The sequence below is a fragment of the Elgaria multicarinata genome, chromosome 1, assembly GCF_023053635.1.
Source record: "Elgaria multicarinata webbii isolate HBS135686 ecotype San Diego chromosome 1, rElgMul1.1.pri, whole genome shotgun sequence".
NCBI lineage: Eukaryota > Metazoa > Chordata > Lepidosauria > Squamata > Anguidae > Elgaria > Elgaria multicarinata.
This window is the reverse complement of record NC_086171.1, coordinates 166001278-166024338: the sequence shown is the minus strand read 5'-3', so window position 1 is coordinate 166024338 and position 23061 is coordinate 166001278. Positions and strand designations below refer to the sequence as shown.

At 46.0% G+C, this 23061-nt stretch overlaps 1 protein-coding gene across 1 annotated transcript in view; it reads left to right on the top strand.

Moving 5' to 3' along the window:
- The window catches only part of PIK3C2B (phosphatidylinositol-4-phosphate 3-kinase catalytic subunit type 2 beta), a 116090-nt gene that overhangs the window by 84013 nt on the left and 9016 nt on the right, over nucleotides 1-23061 (top strand). The window contains exons 17-24 of the mRNA XM_063142103.1: nucleotides 1815-1908; nucleotides 9079-9173; nucleotides 10318-10498; nucleotides 11602-11709; nucleotides 13618-13710; nucleotides 19362-19491; nucleotides 20573-20709; nucleotides 21561-21730. Coding sequence (XP_062998173.1) covers nucleotides 1815-1908; nucleotides 9079-9173; nucleotides 10318-10498; nucleotides 11602-11709; nucleotides 13618-13710; nucleotides 19362-19491; nucleotides 20573-20709; nucleotides 21561-21730 — 1008 coding nt within the window. The remainder of the gene's footprint in view (nucleotides 1-1814; nucleotides 1909-9078; nucleotides 9174-10317; nucleotides 10499-11601; nucleotides 11710-13617; nucleotides 13711-19361; nucleotides 19492-20572; nucleotides 20710-21560; nucleotides 21731-23061) is intronic.

The window sequence follows — 23061 nt, the reverse complement described above, 5'->3', positions numbered from 1 at the left end:
AGAATGGTGGAAGGTCCTAGATGGGCAACTTGTGACCCTCCAGATGTTTTTGCCTACAACCAGGGCTGGCCCTACCATTAGGCAAACTGGGGTGTTTGCCTCAGGAGGCAAATGCTGGGATGCAGCGGCAAGATCTTGGAGGATCGAATTGTGTGCCACGGGGGCTTTCCCTACACCCCCTAAGCTAGTCTGCTGCCTTCGTGGCAGAGGATGTTGTCCCATCGCTGGTGTTGAAGAAAGATGTTCAGTCTTGAAGAAAGGGTTTTGTATCTGGAATTAGAGGGGTGCCGTTTTGTCCTTTGCTTCAGGGAGCAAAAATATCTTGGACTGGCCCTGACTACAGCTCCCATCATCCCTCACCATTGGCCCCGCTGGCTAGGGCTGATGAGAGTCATAGGCCAAAACATCTGGAGAGCCACAGCTTGCCCACCCCTATCATAGGTATACAATAGGCTAAAGGTCTGATTCTTGTTGTAACATTTCATTTTGGTCAGTTAGATTCCCCAGCTTTGATCTCATCCCCACCCACCACCCAACCCTTTAATACTGGTGGTTGGATTAATGTGTCCCTGTGTCCCACATTCTCATGTTGCAATCCCATGTGTGCTTTACTAGGGGTAAAAAACAGTGAGTTCAGTGGAACTCGCTACTGAGGAAACTTGCCTAAGATCAGTTTGCCTATGATTTGCTTTCATCAAATGATACTGAGAATCCCTTGCTCATTTTCCTCAGCAGTCATGCACTTTTCCAGAAAACTACCCAAGGTGTCATTAGTCCACCAGTTGTGGACTAATAATACATGGCCCACTGTGTACCCATCCACAAATGGTGTAGATTTAATGCTGTTATGAAAAAGCATACAATTGTTATACGAGTCGCTGTGTCGCGTTTCTCAAAACCTCCTGCCTTCTTGGGAGACAATAAAGACGGCTGCGAAGTAATCCACAAGGCTTTTCATAGATTTGGACTTGCATATACTGTGGATTCTGTGTTTGTGCACAGATTCAGGTGGCAGGGAGTTCCCAGTCCTTAGCAGAAGGATGGGACGCCTGGGCCTGAGGCTTAACCTTTCCTGAAGTCGTGGTAACAGGGTCAGCTTAGTAGTGGTAGGCTGAGACTGACAAGTGCGTGACGGATTTCTCTGCCCAGCTCTGGTGGCTCAGAGCAACCTTTCCTGGGACTTTGTTTTAGGAGACTGGCCATGTTCCTTTGAGGTGCCAGCATATGCAGTGTCTGGAGAAGCTCAAAGCAGTTACTGGCATACCCTATTCACACACACACCCTCTCTGAGTGTTTGCCTTAAGGATTGTTTCAGAAAAAAGACCCTAAAGCTTTCTAACCATCGTTCAGCTTTAAGTGTGTTTTGGAGACTCTTTAACCATTAAGCTTGTCTACCGTGTGTTTTCCTCAATAAAAGAAGTCTCACTGATGTGAGTGTTTCGTGTCAGCTTGCCAGTACGTGTGAATGCCAGAGGGAACAGGCATGAACATGACACACTGTGTATTAAGTTATGCTCATTTGGTTGCGTATTTGCAGACATGTGCAATATTGAATGCTCCAATATCTGAAAATGATCGCCATGTATTTGTCCACAAATGGTGTAAATTTGGTGCTTGTAGAAAAAGTGCACAATTGCTGTGAGAGTCACATGCATTAATCCAGAACTGGTGTAAATGTGGTTCTTTTCTTGGGGAAAGGTATGATTAGTAGGCTATGTTGCCACACTGTTCAAGGTGGCTCTCCACACAGAAGTGGGGTTCCTCCTCTTGAGTGAGCATCTGTTGTAAACCCAAATACTGGTATGTGGCTACAGGTTCCCAGATCAGGAGGTGAGGAGGACAGCGGTGCAATGGATTGATTCCATATCTGATGCTGAGCTCCTGGATTATCTGCCCCAGCTGGTACAGGTGAGTTAGGGTGCTGATTGCAAGAAGGTCTACAGTCTTGTAATGTTAGCTGGGAAATCTTTCTGATCTCTTTTGGGGTACTCCCGTGCCAAAACTGCACTTGCTGAGCGCCTCAAAGCTGAAGGAGGCGTTTTTGGTTTTGTTTTGTTGCAGTAGCTTTTCTTTAAAGTCCTTTTAACAAGAACAACAGCAGTAGCTCCTCACTCAGCTCTCAGGAACTCAGCAGCACTGGAAAGCCCCGAGGGAGGAAGTCCTGTTTAAATCCTCGAGGGGGTGTGTGTGTTTGGAAAGCTCAAGCGACTGGAACATCTCTGAAGACAGAAGGGGATAAAAATGGCACAATAAAGGGCATGCTACTGCTTCCACCACCAGCCACTGCCTTAAAGTAAGGTCATCATTAAAGCCTGCACCCTAAGATATTCCTCCAAAACCCTCAACCCTCCTCACAATTTTTGGGTGCAATTTCTTTTTGCCCCTCCTCCTGTGAATGGTCCAAAATAAATAGATTTTAAAAATGACTTGTGTCCTGGGAGGAACATGGGAAGGATGTAGCTATGCGAAAGTGCTTACAACTGGGGTAGCACTTCAATTGCTTTGCCTTGAATATCTTTGAATTTATTTATTTATTACGTTTATATCCTGCCTTTTTTCCTCTGTAAGAAACTCAAGGCAACGTACATAATCCTCCTCTCCATTTTATCCTCACAATACCAGCCCTGTGAGTTAGGTTGGGCTGAGAGTCTGTGACTGGCCCAAAGTCACCCAGTGAACTACTATGGTCATGGGGGACTAGAACTCAGATCTCCCGACTCCTAGCCCAGCATTCTAACCACTACACCACACTGGCTCTGAATTTGGAGCCCCTTTTCTGAGACCTTGAGGATAGGTTGCTAAGCTAGAGCTAACAGAGCAGTCAGCATTAAAATGGAATGATATTGACCAAAGAATTCTAAGCAAAGTTTGAATTTCATTGGCAGTAGGACTTTGAACTGATGTCGGTAGGTCATGTTCTTCAGGTTACACTCCTGAATTCTGCAGTTAATTGGGAACCATTTCTGCTCTCAGTTTTTGTTCCCACAATTTGTCCCCCTTGTGCTCTTTCCCAAACTGTTGCCCTCCAGATGTGCTGGATTACCATTCCCAGCTACCATGGCTGGAGGGCACTAGGTCAGGGAAGGCTGCTCTAAAAGAGACTGTATTAAACCAGAATATTTCATGTACATGGATTACTCCTAAATAATTTGGATGCTTTGAATGTAGAGAAGGGCCAGCCCTTCTGCCTCCCTCTGTCTCTTGGATAATGCTTGTGGGAATGTTCTCACCATGCTAACGTTAACCCATGTCTTCCATATTGATTCATCTGAGATGTTCTCACAGTCACAATGCAAATTGAAACTACCGTTGCTCAAAAGAGCAAGGGCAAAAGGTTTACAATTTTTACCATGCTTTAACTTCCCTGCTTGTGTGATGATGAAGGTTTTTATAATGTTTGAAGTGCCCTATGTGAAAAACAAACTGTTTTAAAATGTAAAGGGTAATGTGGAAATAATACTGCATTAATTGATTTTTTGGGGAGAAGTATCATTAGAGACTTTCCAAGCAATTAATTTACATGAGGGAGAGCGAAGCATCTGTTTGCCCCACACATCTTCTGTCGGGGTTGTTCTTCTTTTGTGGGGGTGTCTCATGCCCCTACCATTCAAACCATAACAGCTTTGAAAAAATGGAATCCACCCAAGTCCTGGTTGCGCATTCAGTTCAGTTGCAGTTACTGTGTGGTATGTGGCTGTCACAACCTGCTCTTGAGTTATTGTGTCGCTTATTCCTCATTATAATAGCCTTCCCCAAGCTGGTGGCTTGGGGAAGCCTCCAAATATTTTGGACTACAACTCCCAGCATTCCTGACCATTGGCCATGCTGACTGGAGCTGATGGGCATTGTAGTCCAAAACATATGGAGGGCACCTGATTGGGAAACATTATACTATAGATATGCTAAGCCATGGTGGTTGAGCATTTTTGAGCTAAACATTATGGCATAGCGTGTCATGTGAACCATGACTCGCTCCTCTGATGCCATGTTTCTCACCTGCCCAAGGGTCTCCACTTCCCTTGCTCGGCTTCGTCCATTCTCTTCGGCTGCCCCTTATTCCTGGAACGCTCTTCCAGAACATTTGAGAACTACAAGTTCAATCACAGCTTTTAAAGCTCAGCTAAAAAAATTTCTTTTTCCTAAAGCTTTTAAAACTTGATTTTGCTCTGACTTTTATACTACCTGTTTGGTGCATTCTCTTACCCTCCTTATTGCTTTATTATGATTTTATTAGATTGTAAGCCTATGCGGCAGGGTCTTGCTATTTATTGTTTTACTCTGTACAGCACCATGTACATTAATGATGCTATATAAATAAATAATAATAATAATAATAAATAAATAGCATGTGAACCATCCCTATTCATGGTGGCTACATAACCACAGTTTAAACACGCTCACTAACCATTTGCTGCAAAAGGGTTAGAGGCCTAACCATGGCTTAGCTTGAACAGGCCCAGTATGGGTGGGGAAGCAGCCTATCAACGCCTCCCCTCCCAGCCTCTCCTATTAAATCCTGTCCAGTCACCATGGCCTTGTTGGCTCTGCAGCCCCATTTCCCCTCTGCTGCTCCCCAATCAGCTGAGCAACACAGGGAGGGACGAGATGGTATGATGGGCTTAGGTTTCAGTGTCCCTTTCCTACAATCTCCTCCCTGTTGATCTGTGGCTACAGCATGTGAAGCAGGATTAATATTGCTTCGTCATGTTGAGAAACACCAAGGAGAGCATCACTGACTCCAGTGAATGAATCAGCAAAACTGGATGTCAGAGGGGGCAAAGAGCTCTGCATGTCTTGACTTCCAGAGATAAACATTAACAGACATTTCTGTGCATTAAGGACTGCAAAACCCACAGTGAAGCACAAGTTACACACCCAGTCCTGTGTAACCACAGCTGCTGAAACTGAACTTGAGGCAGGCAATGGGGCTTCCTCAGTCTCTGGCTCAAGATTTGCTGCAACTATGGTGTTGGTAGAGTCTCAAGGCAGCTGGAGAAGCAGCATGCCAGGTTGGGCTTCCTTTTTTGAAGGCCAAGCCGTCTACTTCAAGGGCACTTTTCAGATGAGGCTTTTCTCTACAGTCACCCAGCCCAAACTCAGAATTTTACTGGAGTGGGTAGATGTCCACATGATGTTGGGTGCTTCCAGATGAGGCTTTTATTTTGCAATCATACTGCCTCATTTTATGGGGAGCCAGATGTCATTGTCTTCAGTTTGTAACTCTCCCATGCTTCCCCACTGCTTCTTCCATCTTCTTTCCTTACCGGAAAATATCTATTAAGGAAGAAAAGACAGAGTAGCTGCACTGTGCCTTTTGAATGTAATTGCTAGATGCCCTCCATCTGGGAGCATCCGTCACCTTCTATTTGTAACCCTCCCTTGTTTTCCCACCTCTTCTTCAGTCTTTTTCCCCCCTGACCAGGAAAAAAATCCATTAAAGCTGCAATCCTAGACCTGCTTACATGGGAGTAAGACCTCTTGAAGTCAATGGGTTATATTTCTGAGTAGGTGTGCTTAGGATTGCTCTGTAAGGAAGAAAAGAGGGAAAGCGTTGCAGCATGACTTTGGATGGGTAGTGCTAGGAACCCTCCATCTGGAAGCACCCATAGTGTGCACATCTCTCAGCCTTTGTTAGATCATACAGCCCTCCCCTGCCCCACAAAGGATGGCTGTTGTCCTTGATGCAAGGCTGCCTGGTCTTTTGAGTTTCCCTTTCTGCCTCTCCCAAATAATGAAATGCGTTTTCCACATTACTTTGCTTGACTGTGCAGGGGACAGCCTTTAAACATAGACAGCCGACTCATATTAGATTTTCAAGGAAAGGACTATTTGGGGCAGCTACAGTGCCTAACATATAACTCAGTTGTGCAGCAAAGGGACCGTGGGGCTTGTACACATGGTGGTTATTTATTTTATTTATTTATTACATTTATGTACCGCCCCCCAGCCGAAGCTCTCTGCTATATTAGTATAGCTTCTCCCCCACTCTTCATCTCAGATATCTAGCATAATGTCCTGTTAAAGCTTGTTCCTCAAGCTCCACTTCAGTGAGGAAGGCAATGTGAAAATACGCACAACACCCTTGTAAGGCGAACCTTTTGTCACACACCTTTTAAAAGAATTCTGCCATCGCTCCCTTCTACATTCATATTCCTGAGTTGGAGAGTACTGCAGACTCTGTAATTTTAAGCAGGGAGAAAGATGTGCTGCCTGCTGAAACACACACACACCTCCAGATAACACTGAGCAAGTTTCAGGCTTCTTTCTCCTTCCCCCTCCCCAAGATCTAAGTTTGTAATGTGAGTCAAACTAGGCAAGTGGGTCAAAGCTCCTCAAGTAAACAGCCACGCCCCAGAGTCTGAATTAGGTAAATTTCATTAAGGGAGGGGGAGGCAGGGGCATTGTTAAGCCTGGGCCCTGTTTCTCAGGACCTGGATCTATTCCCCGGGGTCCTAAGTGCCCATTGGTGTTGATGGAAGCTTTTTTCCCTCAGCTTACTTGCTATGCAAGGAGCAATTATCAAGGGGGATTGCACCTAGGGAGAGAGGAGTTTACCCCTGCCCTTACTCTCCACACACTGCATTGTCCCTCACACCCCTGCATGGCAATTAAACTTAGGGGGGGGGCTTTCCATTGGAGCCAGTGGGAGGTTTTTCCTAAGCTTAGCTGCCATGCGGGGTGAAGTTGGGGATTTCCAGGGGGAATATTTGGCCCAACTTTAGGTCCTTCCCCCATATCTCAAGATCCAGGTTGCCCTATCGCCCCACCCTCTGACCTGCTAGTGCTGCTATTGAATGCCAGGTTGGTCCACAATAAAACAATCACTGTCCATGACTTGTTTGTGGATGAAAGAGCTGACTTGGTGTACATTACTGAGACCTGGGTAGATGAGCTGGGCGGAGTGGATCTGTCTCAGCTCTGTCCACCTGGATACTCGGTGCAGCACCAGCCTAGATTGGAGGGCCAGGGGGGTGGGAGGAGTTGTCGTCATCCATAAGAATTCCATTTTCCTCACAAGGAAACCTATCCGTCCTAGCACCAGTTTCGAGGGTTTGTACCTTGTTCTGGGCCAGAGAGACAGAACAGATCATTTCCTTGTGAAATTTCGTTTGCCAGTAGCAGATCCTCTCTGCAGGGGTGGGGGAACTATTAAGATGGTCCACCCCCGGAGACTTATGGAATCCAAAAGATTCCTAAATGATTGTAAGCCTATACGGCAGGGTCTTGCGATTTACTGTTTTACTCTGTACAGCACCATGTACACTGATGGTGCTATATAAATAAATAATAATAATAATAAATGTTCTGGAGGATTTTCTGGCTGATAGGGCTGACGATTATGGAAAGGTGAGATGGGCAAGGCCATTGATTCAATCACTCCCGAGCACCCACTCCGGTGCTGTGGAGCCCATAATTCACCTTGGTTTTCAGAAGATCTACGGGCTGTGAAACAGACTGGACAACGGCTAGAGTACAGGTGGTGCAGGCCTTGGAGCGAATACGATCGAAGATTAGCCAAGATTCATTGCCTATTATGCGGCAGTGAGGATAGCAAAAGAAATCTTATTATGCCTCTTCCATTTCATCCTCAAAATGCCGTCCAGCAGAACTATTCCAAGTTGCGAAGAGCCTCTTGGGACAAGGTTCGGGCTCAGAGAAAGCAGGATTGGAATCCTCAGTCATCTACTAAAACAAATTTGCAAATTTGCTAGGCACCTCGAGGAGAAAGTTGGTTGTATTTGCTCAGAACTTGATGCCACAGTTATCACAGAGCCTGGGGAGATGTCCTATGCCCCGTCTGGTCATGCTTCCTGAGATCAGTTTCAGTTGTTGCAGCCTGATGATGTGGACAAGACTCTCGAATCAGTCCATCCCACCACATGTGCATTTGACCCTTGCCCATCTTGACTAATATGATCCAGCAGAGATGGATTGATTGGGTGGGTCCACACTGCCTCACTGTGTCAGCAGGTGAGTGCCTGCTGCCTTGAAAGCGGCTGTAGTGCACCTTCTCCTGAAGAGGACCTAATTGGACCCAGAGGTATGTGAGAACTACTGCCCTATCACTAATATCCTCTTTTTGGGCATTCCACCCGGCATCTTCTCCTTGACTTGGCAATTAAGCTTTTTTTAAAAAATAAAAATACCTTCAATTGATGGCAATGGAAAGATTGGACCATGAATCTTCTACATTCCTCGCAATACTTCTGGGGAAAGGCATCAGAGAGAGAGAGAAGTAGGGTACAAGACAGAATAAATCAATGTAGGTTCTGCATAGCTCAAATTGAGGAACTCTCAAGCTAGGCTCCAATGTACATGCAAACCAGTATGGGTCTCCTCTGGAAGGAAATGCCACCCATCAGGAGCTAGCAAGGGTGATCTGGTGTCCGCCTCGTGTGCTGGCAGTGGCGATTCACACTTGCCAAGGCAGGAAACTTGAAAGGAGAGGAGAAAATTGGGGAGACATTTCCCTTTCTGCTGCTGCTAGACAGAGTGAGCATGAGAATTCTGTGAATTTAGGCAAAAGAAAGAGCAGGAAGTATTTGCCCTGCCAGCTTCTCTACAATGGAGAAGGGAGCCTTTTGAGCAGTACTTGAAATGCACAACATTAATGCGCAAGGTTATTTTGAGAGCCAGCGTCGTGTAGTGGACATGGAAGTGGGTTCACACCCCTGCCAAGACATGAAGCTCACAGGGGGCCTCAAACAAGCCACTGCTCTCACAGCCTAACCTATCCCACAGGGTGTTTGGGGGGTTATAGTGGGAGAACTCCATATATACCACTTGAAGCGCCTTGCAGGAAGGTCAGGAAATGATGTAAACAGTAAGTAAACTCCAAGAATATGAGCAGATTGGATAACCAAAGAATCTGAGTTCGCTTCTTCACTCACGGCACTCTAAGACCACATTAAGTGTAGGTTGTTCACCTGTCCAGATGTTAGTGGCATCTGGTTCCTCTCTTGGTCTTTGTGCTTTTCTGCTTCTGCAGCTCTTATGTGCTGACCAGTTAAGAGAATGGCAGTCTGCCCACATCTGACCTGTGTGTCTAATAAGAAACCATCTCTTCTCCTCTCCCAGGCGCTCAAATATGAATGCTACCTAGACAGCCCGCTGGTGCGGTTTCTTATGAAGCGAGCCATCTCTGACCTGAGGATCACCCACTATTTCTTCTGGTAATGTTGGAGGATGTGCTGTTGATATATAGAATTGATTAGACATAGAGACTTTAAAAATGGAGGGAGGGAGAAGGAGAGGGAGAGGGGGGGAGAGAGAAGTTATGATCATCCAACTTGAAGTTTGTTAGCAGAGGCTAGAGGAAGTTTGAAGCTATTTTTGTCCCAAAAGGCTAGAACATTTAGCTCCCATTCTCTAGAAGATCATCAACCTTTTCAATAAAAGATTCCTTTGTCAAGCTTTCTCCCTGCATAGATTATAGAGAGGGGAACTTCATATTCTCTGTGTTCCTCTTTGTGTGGAATTCTGTTTATACAGAATCTGATAATATGATTCGGAACTGGGTTGCTGAAAACCTCTGCTGGGGGGAGAACTCTGTCTAGGGGCCGTAGGATACTTCGGATTCCTAGATCCAAGGTTGGAGGCAGCGTTCTGACTTTGGACCCAGGAGTCTGAGCCCACCGCTCCCTCCCCCTCACAGCCAGCGCAGAGAGAACCACGCTGGCTGCCTTTCCAAAGTCACAAAGGCTCCCTTGGAGGGAAGAGAAAGGGGGTGTGCCAGTGGGCAGGGAGAGGAAGGGATAGCTTACACCATATCCCCAGGCCTCCCCAGCCTCATTCCCTCCCCCTCCCTGATGCCTCAGCTAGATGGACGAAGGAAACCATCTAGCTAAATTGCAGAGCAGGAGGTCCAGCAGAGGCAAAGATTGCCACTGCCACGTGTCCCACTCTCCACTGGATATTCATAAGTTTCCAAGTTTGGAGGCTTATGAGTGTCAAGGGTGGATCCAGCAGGACAGTGCCCTTAATTTTTTAAAATTAAAAACAAATAAACCACAAGTTTCTAGTCAACATGAGAAGCGTTTGAAAATGCCGTAGGCACTTTCAAGAAGCTGAGAACATGAGTAATTTGTTGACTATCTGACCCTCCCTCGAACCCTCCTTTTTACGTTTCATTACTGAAATATCCCTTTGCTTATTTTTACCTCTTTGCAAATATTTTTGGAACCCTTTTGGGGGGGGGCAACAATTGAAATTCGGCTTTAGAATGAGCTGTGAAAATGGGGCAGGTCTGCCTAAAGTTGGACCATGAATATCTTGCCTCCCACATATGCACTATTTCGACTGTCCCCATCTCCCTAGGCTTCTGAAAGACGGCCTTAAGGACTCTCAGTTCAGCATTCGTTACCAGTACCTTCTGGCGGCTCTCCTGTGCTGCTGTGGGAAGGGCCTGCGCGAGGAGTTCGACCGCCAGTGCTGGCTCGTTAACACCCTGGCCAAGCTGGCTCAGCAAGTCCGTGAGGCTGCTCCGTCATCTCGACAGGTACCTGCATTTGTGGGCATCTCTGTATTCCACTGTTCCTGGGTGTGAGAGTGGTGGCAAAGGAAGAATGAAGAAGCAAAACTATTGGGGGCACTGTGCCCTGGTTAAAGATTGGCTTGTTTGCCGGGCAGTACAAGGCTGACATGAGAATTGCAATAGTGCTTTGAACAGCATCTTTCTGCCAACCTTTTCTAGCAAGAAGAGATGATCTGGGTTAGATTCTTCAGCCTCTTCTATAAAGCGGTGCTGTAGTAAATGATGTAAGAGTCTGGTGGCAGGTCATCAAGGTATATCTGTTACGTTTCTTGCTTATCCTTGTTCTGAGATGCCTCTTAACGGCCTTTGCCCAGTTCTGCAGCCTGAATCTGTGGTGCTGTGTTTGCCTGACGGGTTGGTGAACTGTGGCCCGAGCACCCTGACACCCAGTTTCCAAACTCTTTCCTTTCCCCCCTTTTGACTTCTGTCGTCAGATTTAATTCTTGAAAAGACTAAATCTTAGAAGCAGAAGATGCTTCATTTAGCAAATCTGCTAAATGCAAATGCATATTTGAACACGCAGAACTTAATTTGCAAAGTTTGCCAGTCTGCATTGGGTTGGTATTACTCAGTAACTTAAGGACTGGTCTGCTGCTGTTATATTATTTGTTATAACTTTTTTGTTTGCATGATATATGTATTTAATTTTCAGGGCTTGGTCGTGTATTTTGTATTTTAAAGTAAGTCATAATCTGCTTTGTGAGTCGCCTTTTTATCCTGAAAAGTAAACTATGAATCAATTATTAATTATCAATAGTATTATTATGCCATGAAGCTCAGTCATAAATGCATTAGTTGGATGCTCCTTGGTGCAAAACCTCGGGGGTGGAGGGAGAGTTACCATAGCATACAAATGGTGTTCTCCAAATGTAATGCCAAGAATGGGCACCCTATTGGGAAGTGACTTTTGGTGTTGCCATGACCAGTGTTGGAATGACCTGTAAGCACAGTTCTGCTGTAGAAAATGTACTTTCCATAGTCTGTCCCAACAGGTACTTGGAGGTAGACTCTAGGTCAAATAATGGGGCTTTCTCTGTTCAATGACTTCTGTGTTGTTGTTTTCTCAGGCCATCCTTCGTGAAGGGCTGGAGGATGTAAAGCAGTTCTTCACTGTCAATGGCTCCTGCCGCCTACCGCTCAGTCCCAGTCTGCTGGTGAAGGGGATCGTGCCCAGGGTATGTTTCTGACTGCCAGAAACACTGTTGCTGCTGCACAGTAGAAGACTGGGGCGGTTTTCCTTCAGTACCTTAGGAGTCATCCAGTGGAGATCCTGTGTTCCTAGGAAGGGCCATAGCTCAGTGGGGGAGCACACGCTTTGCACGCTGAATGTCCCAGGTTCAGTCCCCAACATCTCCAGGTAGGGCAGAGAGAGGTTCAGTTCAGACGACATGTTAGTCAACACAGTGGGAAAACTACTCAATGGTTGAGTTTTTTGGAGGTACTCCCATCACAACATGTTCTAACTCCACTGTTGTGTGACTGCAGGCTACCATGGAGTTGAGTAAAATCCAACATGATGTTTGATTGACAGTTCTTCCCCTAGTCCTCCCGATGGTATCCCATCAGCCATTGCTGCAAAAATCCAATCCTGGCAGCTCTCCTAGAGTGGCACTCACTCCTTTTGCCAGTCTTGCCAGGGAACTCTGTAGCCAGTGAGAAAAGTCTGACATCTTCCTGTGTTCCTAGTATTGAAGCTGCCTGAGCTTAGCAGCACTATTTGCATAGCCAAGCTTTGGGCGTAGCTTCTCTCTCTCCGTTGCACAAGAAGGTACTATCCAACAGGTCAGCTCCTCAGGATGAGAATCATTGGTTCAGCCTGTCCTCTGCCAGTGAACCATTGACGTCCTTATCACTCAAACTGTCACACTACCACTTTTGATTTTGAGCACCATTAATAACCACTCAACCTGTCACATCACTTCCAATTTTGATTGTGATTTGTCCAATGTAATAGCATCTGACCTTTATCTCTCATTAAATCTCTTGACCTTCAATCCCAACATCAGCTTGATATACTTTTGGTCATCATCTAAGGCCACCTCCTTGGCTTTGAATCCTTCCACATTACTCAAAAGGAGGGGGAAAAACACCTGGGTTTTTCTGAGCTGTCCAGCACTGCAATACCCTGTTTTCACAGAATTAATGGCAGGAAAAGCTCTGACAGAAAAACTCTACAGCCTTCCCTCCAGATGTGTTGGACTACAATTCCCAGCATCCCCTGCCTGCACAGCCATTGGCCATGGGGTGATGGAAGTTGTAGTCCAATATATCTGGAGTACACCAGGTTAGGAAATGATGTATTAGACGATGGCTATACTAATGATCACCATTTTTGCATCAGAAATTGTGGTCTGGAAAGGCCCTTTGCATGCACTTCCTGTCTCCCTGGGTCAATAGTAGTCTTGGTAGCACATTTAATAGATGTGCAGTGAAAGATTGTAAAAGAGGTGGATCTCATGGGTGGAGGAGCGAAGTTCATATGAAATACTATATATTTTCCTTGTGGCTGGGTGTAGTGGAAATGTGAAAGACCACTGTTATTTCAAGGAGTTAGTGGTACACAACAACAGTTCTGTGCCTAGACTTCTGGTTGGTCCTTTTGCTTTAAGTTAAGCAATGCTTCTTCTCATTATTTCCCAGGGTCAGTTATCTATTTGAGATCGAACATTCTGAGAGGCTACTTGACAAGCCTCTAGCGAGACCTCAAAGTTGGCCACTTGTCAGGAGCGTAGCTGGGATAGTTATGGAGTTACCTATGCTGGCTTATCTATGCTGATTTTCAAATTCTTTGGAGTATAGCCAGGATAAGGGGCAGCCCACTACCTTCAGGTTACTGCACATTTTAATGGGGCATCATCAGAAGTGCAACTAAAAACATTTTTCCCAAGGGATGGAAAACCCAGATATCTAGGGTGGGTTGGACAAAACCAAACACTTGAGGTGTGCTCGCGCCTAAGCCTGTGTCCCGTGATAGTCCTTCCGCCAATGCCAGCCCCTCCCCCTGATCCCATGTTGCTAGGATACTTGATCATACCACTGGCTGTTCTAATCCTGCCCCCACTCCCCATCTCCCTCGGCTGCAGGATTGTTCCTATTTCAACTCTAATGCTGTCCCTCTGAAGCTCTCCTTCCAGAATGTGGACCCCCTTGGGGAGAATATCCGGGTTATCTTTAAGGTGAGTCCCACTGTTCCTTCTCTGGTTATGACTACCACTTTCCTCCTCTCTGCCCAGATGCTCCCGAACAAACCTGAAGATCCTCTGATCTAGCAGCCTTGATTGCACTTTTTAGTCTGTGGCACACAGGCTTGAGAGAGGAACTGTGGGCCCGTAGGAGAAAAAGCATTCATGGACTCCAGGGATTGCTGCCTAGCCAGTTTCTTCCAAGCCTCTCTGCCCAGCCCTTCTTTCTCCTTTTCCTGCTATGTTTGAAAAGGAATTGGTGGGGATGAACTATAGAAGTTTGGGCCTGCCAACTCAGAGTTCTCCAAGGCCTAATGTAACAGGAAGGAACTGCTCCAAGTATCTCCTACACACCACTTCTCCTCCCCTCTTGGGCCTAACTGCATGTGGTGCACATCGCTGACGCTCTTTTAAAATGAAATACCAGGAGCAGGAGGGGTATTTGGTCATTGGCACTGCAGCTCACATAAGACTTCTCGGCTGGGATTCCAGTAAACATCACCTTGCCTGGAGGTTTCTTTTCCTAATGAGTATAAGTACTGGGGGGGGGGGGCATGGCAGGGTTTACTGAAACCATGAGGGGAGGCTGATAGTACATGCTAAATCTCTTTCAGCCCAGGGCCAAATTCCATTTCAGCTATACTCTTCTTGAAGGCCTTAATCTGGAGGTGGGCGAGGTCAAAGGCAAAGGAGGTGGGGGCCCAAAACCCCAAATACTAGCATATTTTTAATCTTAAAGCTCTTATTACCAATAACTAAGTCTTAGGAGAGCCATTTCAACCTTTTGGAATTGCGGGGGTGACAGGGGACGACTGCATGAAAGTCAAGAAACCACCAATCACTTGGAAAAGGAAGCGGGCACGGCATGGCTGATTAAGATGTCCACTGTGATGTGGGGGATAACAGACATTTTGCCACCAAAGTGTCTACTATTAGTTGGTTGAGAAATTCACTGTAGCTGGTATCAGAGATGGAATAATGGGTACACTGGGGCATTAGTCAGCTTGCTCTGTATTTATTTATTTATTTATTTATTTATTTATTTATTTATTTATTACACTTATATACCACCCCCATAGCCAGGGCTCTCTGGGCGGTTTACAGAAATTCTAAAATTAAGATAAAAACGAGTATACAAAATTTAAAATTCGAAAACACAGAAGATACACACACAAAGCATTAAAAGCCATTAAAAAAACTAAACATGTGGGTAATTAAGATGTGCCGCTATATGCCTGGGCAAAGAGGAAAGTCTTAACCTGGCACCAGGCGAGCCTCGTCAGGGAGATCGTTCATAGTCTGGGGGCCACCACTGAAAAGACCCTGTGCCTCATTTTCACACTCCGAGCCTCTCTCGGAGTAGGCACCCGGAGGAGGACCTTAGATGTTGAACATAGTGACCGGGTATATTCACGTTGGGAGAGGCGTTCCATCAGGTATTGTGGTCCCAAGCCGTGTACTTCCCACTGTAATGCTCAAAGGCAGATCAAGGCTTTGCTTTTAAGCTAGAATCCATTTCAGCTAGAACCCTTTTCAGCCAACAGGCCAGATTCCCTTGCCACTAACCTTCCAGGGGGTGGGTGAAGCAAAACGAAAGAAGGGAAGGGCCATGGACACACTCAGATATATGTGTGTGTATGTCCTCTCCCCTGGCCCCCTCCCCCCACTCATACGTACCCTCATATAAACATACATTCATCTATTCATGCCCAGCCTAACATGCTCCCATTCATACACACATATTATTATTATTATTATTATTTATTTATATAGCACCATCGATGTACATGGTGCTGTACAGATAACACAGTAAATAGCAAGACCCTGCCGCATAGGCTTACAATCTAATAAAGTTGTAGTAAACAATAAGAAGGGAAGGAGAATGCAAACAGGCACAGGGAAGTGTAAACAGGCACCGGGAAGGGTGAAGCTAACAGTATAGAGTCAGAACAAACTCAAAGTTTAAAAGCTATAGGGAAAAGAAAAGTTTTTAGCTGTGTTTTAAAAGCTGTGATTGAGTTGGTAGTTCTCAGGTGTTCTGGAAGAGCATTCCAGGCATGAGGGGCAGCAGAGGAAAATGGACGAAGCCGAGCAAGGGAAGTAGAGACCCTTGGGCAGGCAAGAAGCATGGCATCAGAGGAGCGAAGAGCACGAGCGGGGCAATAGTGTGAGATGAGAGAGGAGAGATAGGCAGGAGCTAGACCGTGAAAAGCTTTGAAGGTCAACAGGAGAAGTTTATATTGGATTCTGGAATGAATTGGGAGCCAATGAAGAGATTTCAGAAGCGGAGTGACATGGTCAGAGCGGCGGGCCAGGAAGATGATCTTAGCAGCAGAGTGGTGGACAGAGACCAGCGGACTGATGTGAGATGAGGGGAGGCCAGAGAGGAGGAGGTTGCAGTAGTCCAACCGAGAGATAACCAGTGCGTGAACGAGAGTCTTGGCAGAAGAGACAGACAAAAATGGTCGAATCCTGGCAATATTATACAGGAAGAAACGACAAGATTTAGCTACTGCCTCGATATGAGGAATAAAGGAGAGCGAGGAATCAAATATAAAGCCAAGGCTACGAGTTTCCTTGACCGGAGTAAGCGTGACATCGTTGACAGTAAGAGAGAATGAGAGATGAGGAGAAGGTTTAGGAGGAAAAACAAGCAGTTCAGTTTTTGCCATATTGAGTTTCAAACGGCGATGAAGCAGCCAGGCTGAGATATCTGAAAGACATGCTGAGATACGATCGTGGACATCAGGAGAAAGTTCCGGAGATGAGAGGTATAGTTGTGTGTCATCGGCATACAGGTGATATTGGAGGCCATGAGATTGAATAAGTTTACCCAAGGGCAGCATGTATAGAGAAAACAGCAGCGGGCCAAGCACCGAGCCTTGCGGAACCCCTACTGAAAGGAGAAAGGAGGAGGACGAGCTGCCGTTAGCCGACACGCTGAAAGAGCGACCCTCTAGATAGGAGGCGAACCAGTTATAGACAGAGCCACAGAGTCCAAGGTCATGGAGGGAATCTAAGAGAAGATCGTGATCAACCGTGTCAAAGGCTGCAGTTAGATCAAGGAGAATAAGGACGGAATAATGGCCCTTAGACTTGGCAGTGAGAAGATCATTGGTGATCTTGGTAAGGGCTGTTTCAGTGGAATGCAAAGGACGGAATCCAGATTGAAAGGGATCCAGAGCAGAGTTACTAGAGAGAAAGTCAAGACAGCGAGAGTAGACCACACGTTCCAGAATCTTTGAGACAAGGGGCAACAGAGAGACAGGTCGGTAGTTAGACAGAGAAAGTCGATCAAGAGTGGGTTTTTTGAGAATGGGAGAGACAGTAGCATGTTTAAAAGCAGAGGGAAATGAGCCAGAGGACAGAGAAGAATTAATGATGTGAAGCAAGGACGGGAGGATAGCGGGGATAAGATTAATAAAGACGCGAGAGGGAATTGGATCACGGGAACAAGTGGAAGGCTTCGACGAGCGCAGTATTTTAGACAGTTCATCAGCTGAGACTGAGGGGAACGCCGAGAGAGTTGCAGGAGGAACTGACAGGTGAGGCACAGGAGCTGGGAGCGGAGCAGAGCTGGCCAGATCGGAGCGAATAGTTTGGATTTTAGCATTGAAGAAAGAGGCAAAGTCATTGGCAGACAGAGAGGCGGGGAGAGATGGTGGATTAGGTTTCAGGAGAGAATTGAAGGACTTGAAGAGCCGCTGAGGGTGTCTAGCATTTGACTGGATCAGCGTTGAGTAGTGCTGCTGTTTGGCCAGTGAAATGGCAGAAGAGAAAGAGGAGAGAACAAATTTGTAGTGGACAAAGTCCGCCAAGTCCCTGGTCTTACGCCACAGGCGTTCGGCTGCCCGGGAGCAAGAGCGAAGGTAGCGGAGGAAAGAGGTGAGCCACGGTTGGGGTTGAGAGGGGCGAATTATCCGAGTTGTAGATGGAGCAAGATTATCAAGAGTTGAAGACAATGTGGAGTTAAAGGAGGAGACGGCTGAGTCCAAGGAGACGGCTGTGAAGACAGAAGGAAGAGAGGAGGCTAGAGACTGAGAGAAAGCCTCATAGTTGATAGAATGCAGGTCACGACAAGGGCGTGAAGCAGGACGTGAAGGAGGGGGATTGTGAGTAATATTGAAAGAGACTAGATGATGATCTGACAGAGGAAAGTCAACAATAGAAAAGTCCAGGACAGAGCAGTTCCGAGTGAGGACAAGATCCAGACAGTGTCCAAGGGAATGTGTGGGTGCTTCAGAGCAGAGCTTGAGATCGTAAGAGGAAGATAAGGAGCGAAATCGTAGAGCTGCAGCATCGTGAGGGTCATCCACATGGATATTGAAGTCACCCAAGATCAGAGTAGGAGAGTTGTCAGAGAGGAGAAAGGACAGCCATGAGTCCAGATCAGAGAGAAATTTAGAGGATGAGCCAGGGGGGCGGTAGAGAACTGCAACCCGCAGTCGCAGCGGAGCGAAGAGTCTCACCACATGTGCCTCAAAGGAGGAGAAACAGTGTGAAGGTGGAATTGGAAGAGGCTGGAACTGGCAGAAACTCGATAATAAAAGACCCACACCACCACCTCGACCCTCTGGGCGACTCGAGTGAGAGAAAGAGAGTCCTCCATGAGAGAGGGCAGCTGAGGTGGCGGTATCATGGGCAGGGAGCCAGGTTTCAGTTAGAGCAAGGAGGTGAAGGGGTCTGGAGAAAAACAAGTCCTGGATGACAGGGGCCTTGGAAGCAATAGAGCGACAGTTCCATAATGAACACGAGAAAGGCAGCTGGGAAGGGGGGAGACATCGAATAGGAACTAAGTTGGGAGAGATGAAATTGGAGCGAGCCATAGGGACAGGTATGGGGAGAAAGGAATTAAAGGAAGAAATGAGGAGAGAGAAGGCAGGTAGGCAGGGAAGTAAGATAGGCGTGGGACGGGATTAACCAGAGCTGGTCTGGTCAAGAGCAGTAGCAGCAAGCAAGAAGGTAGGCACAGAGAAGTGCAGACAGATAGGGTGGGTTAAGGTAGTTGCATTGCCAAAGTAATAGCCCGACAGTGCAGGAGAACATGTCCTGAGCCGAGGTAGTGCAGACTGGTCCGGGGTTGGGGTTCTTCCTCTGAGGTGTTGTGCCTGATGGCTTCGTGCCCACGGCTGAGAGCCACAGGCCGAGAGCCCTTGTGCTCTCGCCCTTCGGCTCGCGCCGAAGGCTTGCGCCTCCAGCTGGCTGGAGTCTTAATTTACCTGCAAGGAGAGGCAGCTGATGCAATTCAAATGGCCCAATCAGAGTCCTGTTCAGTTCCCCTTTACAGCTCCCCAGTAGAATTGCCCAATGCTTAGTAGCTGGCTGGAGTCTTAATTTACCTGCAAGGAGAGGCAGCTCAGTCCTCCCCTCCTGGTGTATAGTGGTCCTGATCCAAATTGGGGCCATGTTCACTTTCTCTAGAGTTAAAGAAGATGATAACCTTCAGCTACATGCTACATAATGCGTAGTTTGACGCTTCGTGTTAAAGTTGGTGCAAGTGTCCTTTTTGAAATTGAAGAGTGTTTCATGTAGAGTTGGATGCCCTGAAATGAGGAAAGATCTTTGGTGGCTTCCTCCAGTTGATCCACTGTTATGAAACCCTGGAAGCTTCCTCCCTTACATTGTGCCCTTTAAACTCCCAACAGTGTGGAGATGATCTCCGGCAGGACATGCTAACCTTGCAGATGATTCGCATCATGAACAAGATCTGGGTGCAAGAAGGCTTGGACATGCGCATGGTCATATTCCGTTGCTTTTCCACAGGCCGTGGGAGGGGTAAGTTTGGATCCATGTCTGAAACTATTTCCTTTACCTGTTGGTTCCTCTTGCTCAGTTGAAGTTACAGTGCTTTCAAGCTAGTAAAATCTGTGATAGAACAACTGATTTCAAAACTGAGATAGAGATATTCAGGGAGCTGCAAGCGACCACCTCTCTGGTAGTAGACTAAGAACATAAAAAATGGCCTTGCTGAACCCGACCAAAGGTTTAGGGTTAGTTTCCCAGTCCATCTCCCTATAACAGCTAGCCAAATGGCATGTTTTTCCCCTACTGTCTGTTAATCAGAGTTAAGAAAAGAACGTGGAGGTTTGAAGACAGATTCACAAACCTCTTTCGGCCCAAGGGCCAAATTTAATTTCACCGAAGATGTTGGGGGCCACATTCCAGTGGTGGGCAAGGCAAAAGGGACCAAATAGCCCAAATCCCAGCACATTTTAGCTGAACGCTCTTACTGCCAGTAACTAAGCCTTAAGAGAGTTTTTTTTCAAACTTTTAGAATGGGGGGGGGACCCACAAAGGCCTGGAAATCTCCAAAAAGCAGCTGTGGGGAAAGAGGGTAGAATGAGGGGAAAGGGATATGTCCATCCGGGGAACCACGGAGGGCTGGATTTGGCCCATGGTCCTGAGGTTCCACGCCGCTGATGTAAGTAGTCACTGCGGCATCCTCTGGTAGAGAATTCTGTACTTTAATTGTGCTGGGCAGTTGCTTGTGCCAAGATGCATTGGTTTATCTGTAACATCCTTCTGAGGAGACCTGCACAAGCATCCCTAGAATTCTAGAACATGGAAGGATCATTTTGGCTCTTGGGTGGTATAGAAACGTAATAAATAAATAAATTAAATAAATCGTGGGTAGGTACTTCAGCCTGGACCTTGGAGTTCAATCAACAACATAGTTCGTGTCTTAGCCAACGAAGGAAGTCCCTTTTCTGAACATCTAAACCTAGGCTTCACTTTATTCACAAAAGGGAAATGATGTTTCAAAGCCTTTATTGTAAAAATCCCAGCCCAATTTGGATTCTTTCGAGGCTGAGTGGTTGTGGGAGTTTCTTGACAATCTTATTGCTGTGTGTTGTAGGGATGGTGGAGATGATCCCCAATGCCGAAACCTTGCGAAAGATCCAGGTGGAGCATGGTGTGACAGGCTCCTTCAAGGATCGTCCCCTCGCAGACTGGCTACAGAAGCACAACCCCAAGGAGGACGAATATGAGAAGGTAAAGTCAGGTGAAGAGGGAGACAATAACTTCCTTTGCCTGAGGGGCGACTCTTAGTTATGTTCCAAGATTACACCAATGTAAAAGCTGGTGTGTTCTATTTCGAGTCTAGCGAGTTGAGTAATGACAAAAACAGAGCAGAAACATCATGATCTGGACTTGTGTATGTGCACATGGCTTTCCTTGCAGGTCCAAATTGTTATGTTTCCTTAGCAAATGTTGGATTGTGTGGAAGCCCACTTTCTTTCTTTATTTTAAAGAAATTAATTGTGCAAAGAAGATTGCAAAATGTGACGTCAGTTTTCTAAAACAGCACAAAATGAACAAGACTGTGGATGTGCAGGAAGCAAGCATTTCCACCTTAAAAGTCTGCATTAGGAAAAGAACTTTTCTCTTATCCAAAATGGGAGGCCGTGAGAAAGCTGCTCTATGATTCTGAATTATTATTATTTATTTATAAAGCGCCATCATTGTTCATGGCACTGTACAGAATAAAACAAAACAAGACAATCTGCCATGTGGCTTACAATCTAAGGGAGTGCCTGGCTGGCACAGGCACTTAACCCACAGGAAGTTTCAGAGAGGAGAATGTTACGTGTAACTGCAGCTAAGCGAAGATCATAGGTTGTTGCAAGGTAGTTTGAGATACCTTTTTGCCACCCCAGGGGCCCAACTTGTTCCAGAAAGCAAGATGGGGTGCGTGCACACACACTGTATATATTCTTCCTCAAATATTCCTCCACATGCTGCAGAAGATTTTTCAAGTGTCCTCCACCGTATCTTGCCTGGCCTCATTGCTTTCCCACTCAGCTCTTTACATGACTGTTCTAACATCCGTTTTCATCTCCCAGGCAGTGGAGAACTTCATCTACTCGTGTGCTGGCTGCTGTGTAGCCACTTACGTGCTGGGAATCTGTGACCGGCACAACGACAACATCATGCTCAAGACCACAGGGCATATGTTCCATATTGACTTTGGCCGCTTTCTGGGCCATGCCCAGATGTTTGGCAACATCAAGAGGTGAGCATTCTAAGCAAACACGAGAGCATATGTGTGCACGGCTCACTGAGTTGTTGATGCTTCAGGGCATGTGTTAGTTTCAGAAACAAATGTGAAAATAAATGAAGGTGAAGAACTATTGTGGACACCTTGGTTTTAATTTCTCATGTTAGTTTCATAAAGGAGGCATTGCTTTGCAAATAGATTTACTTATGAAATTGACAAGAGCCATTTACATTGTGTTTGCAAATGCATACATTCCTGGAACACTCTGTATAAAGCTCAGTTAGGGAGGGGCAACGAAGAAAGCTATGAAACTGGTAAAGACATGCCAGCTCTTCCATCAACGAGGCTCCAACAATCAAATGCGCCCCCTTTGTCCAATCCATACAAATTTGGCGGGTAATTTGCCCTGAGATGGTAGCAGAAAACCTGTAAATTTCATGACATTTGCATGGGAAACACATCAGTTACAAGCAAGAGCGTTGCAGATGTATGTCCCATTTTAAACCAGTGGGAAGCTTATAGGATGAGTGCTTTTATAATAATAATAATAATAATAATAATAATAATAATAATAATAATAATAATTTATAATAACCCTGAAAAAGGGGCCCAGTAGTAGCAAAACAGCTGAAAATGTCATTCCATTAGATGGAAATCAACTGGCGGGAAAGCAGTGTATGCCCACGGAGCTTTCTACAGACTTAATTGGGGTCCCTGGGGTGAATGTCCCCCCCCATACAGCTTTTCTCTCCTGCCAGGGGGACACCTTTGCCCTATCCTAAACCCCACCAGCCAGTGGTTCTTGGGATTAGGATGGCTGTGTGAAAGCGACAACTTTGCTCAATGTTGGTTAAAATATTCCAAACATTTTAGTTTGTTTTGTGACAATTAAAAACACACACCTTCTAATTCATGAGAATATAAGAGCCATATTGGATCAGACCAAGATCCATCTAGTCCAGCATTCTGTTCATACAGTGGCCAATTAGCTAGCAACAGCATCTCTAAATGTAATAATATGTTTTCTAGGTTGGGGGTAAACTGTTTTTGGCACAGCAAGTTGCTAGTCCTTATGAATGTGGCATTTGACTTGTCCAATATCATACTGCAAAAGCCTTGTTCATTGAATGCAAAACACAGATAATTATTTTCTCTGCCAAATGCTTCCGGATTTTTCCTGCTATAAGTACACAGCTCACACCAGACATGTGGCTACGTTTAAAGATGGGACTGTTTTAAAGTCCTTCTGAATAATGTGGGCCATTTGTGGATTTAATAGAACCTAATACTCTTTGAGTGCATTGAGGTGTGTTTGAGAATGAAAGCGATTCTTTCATCCTTGGGAT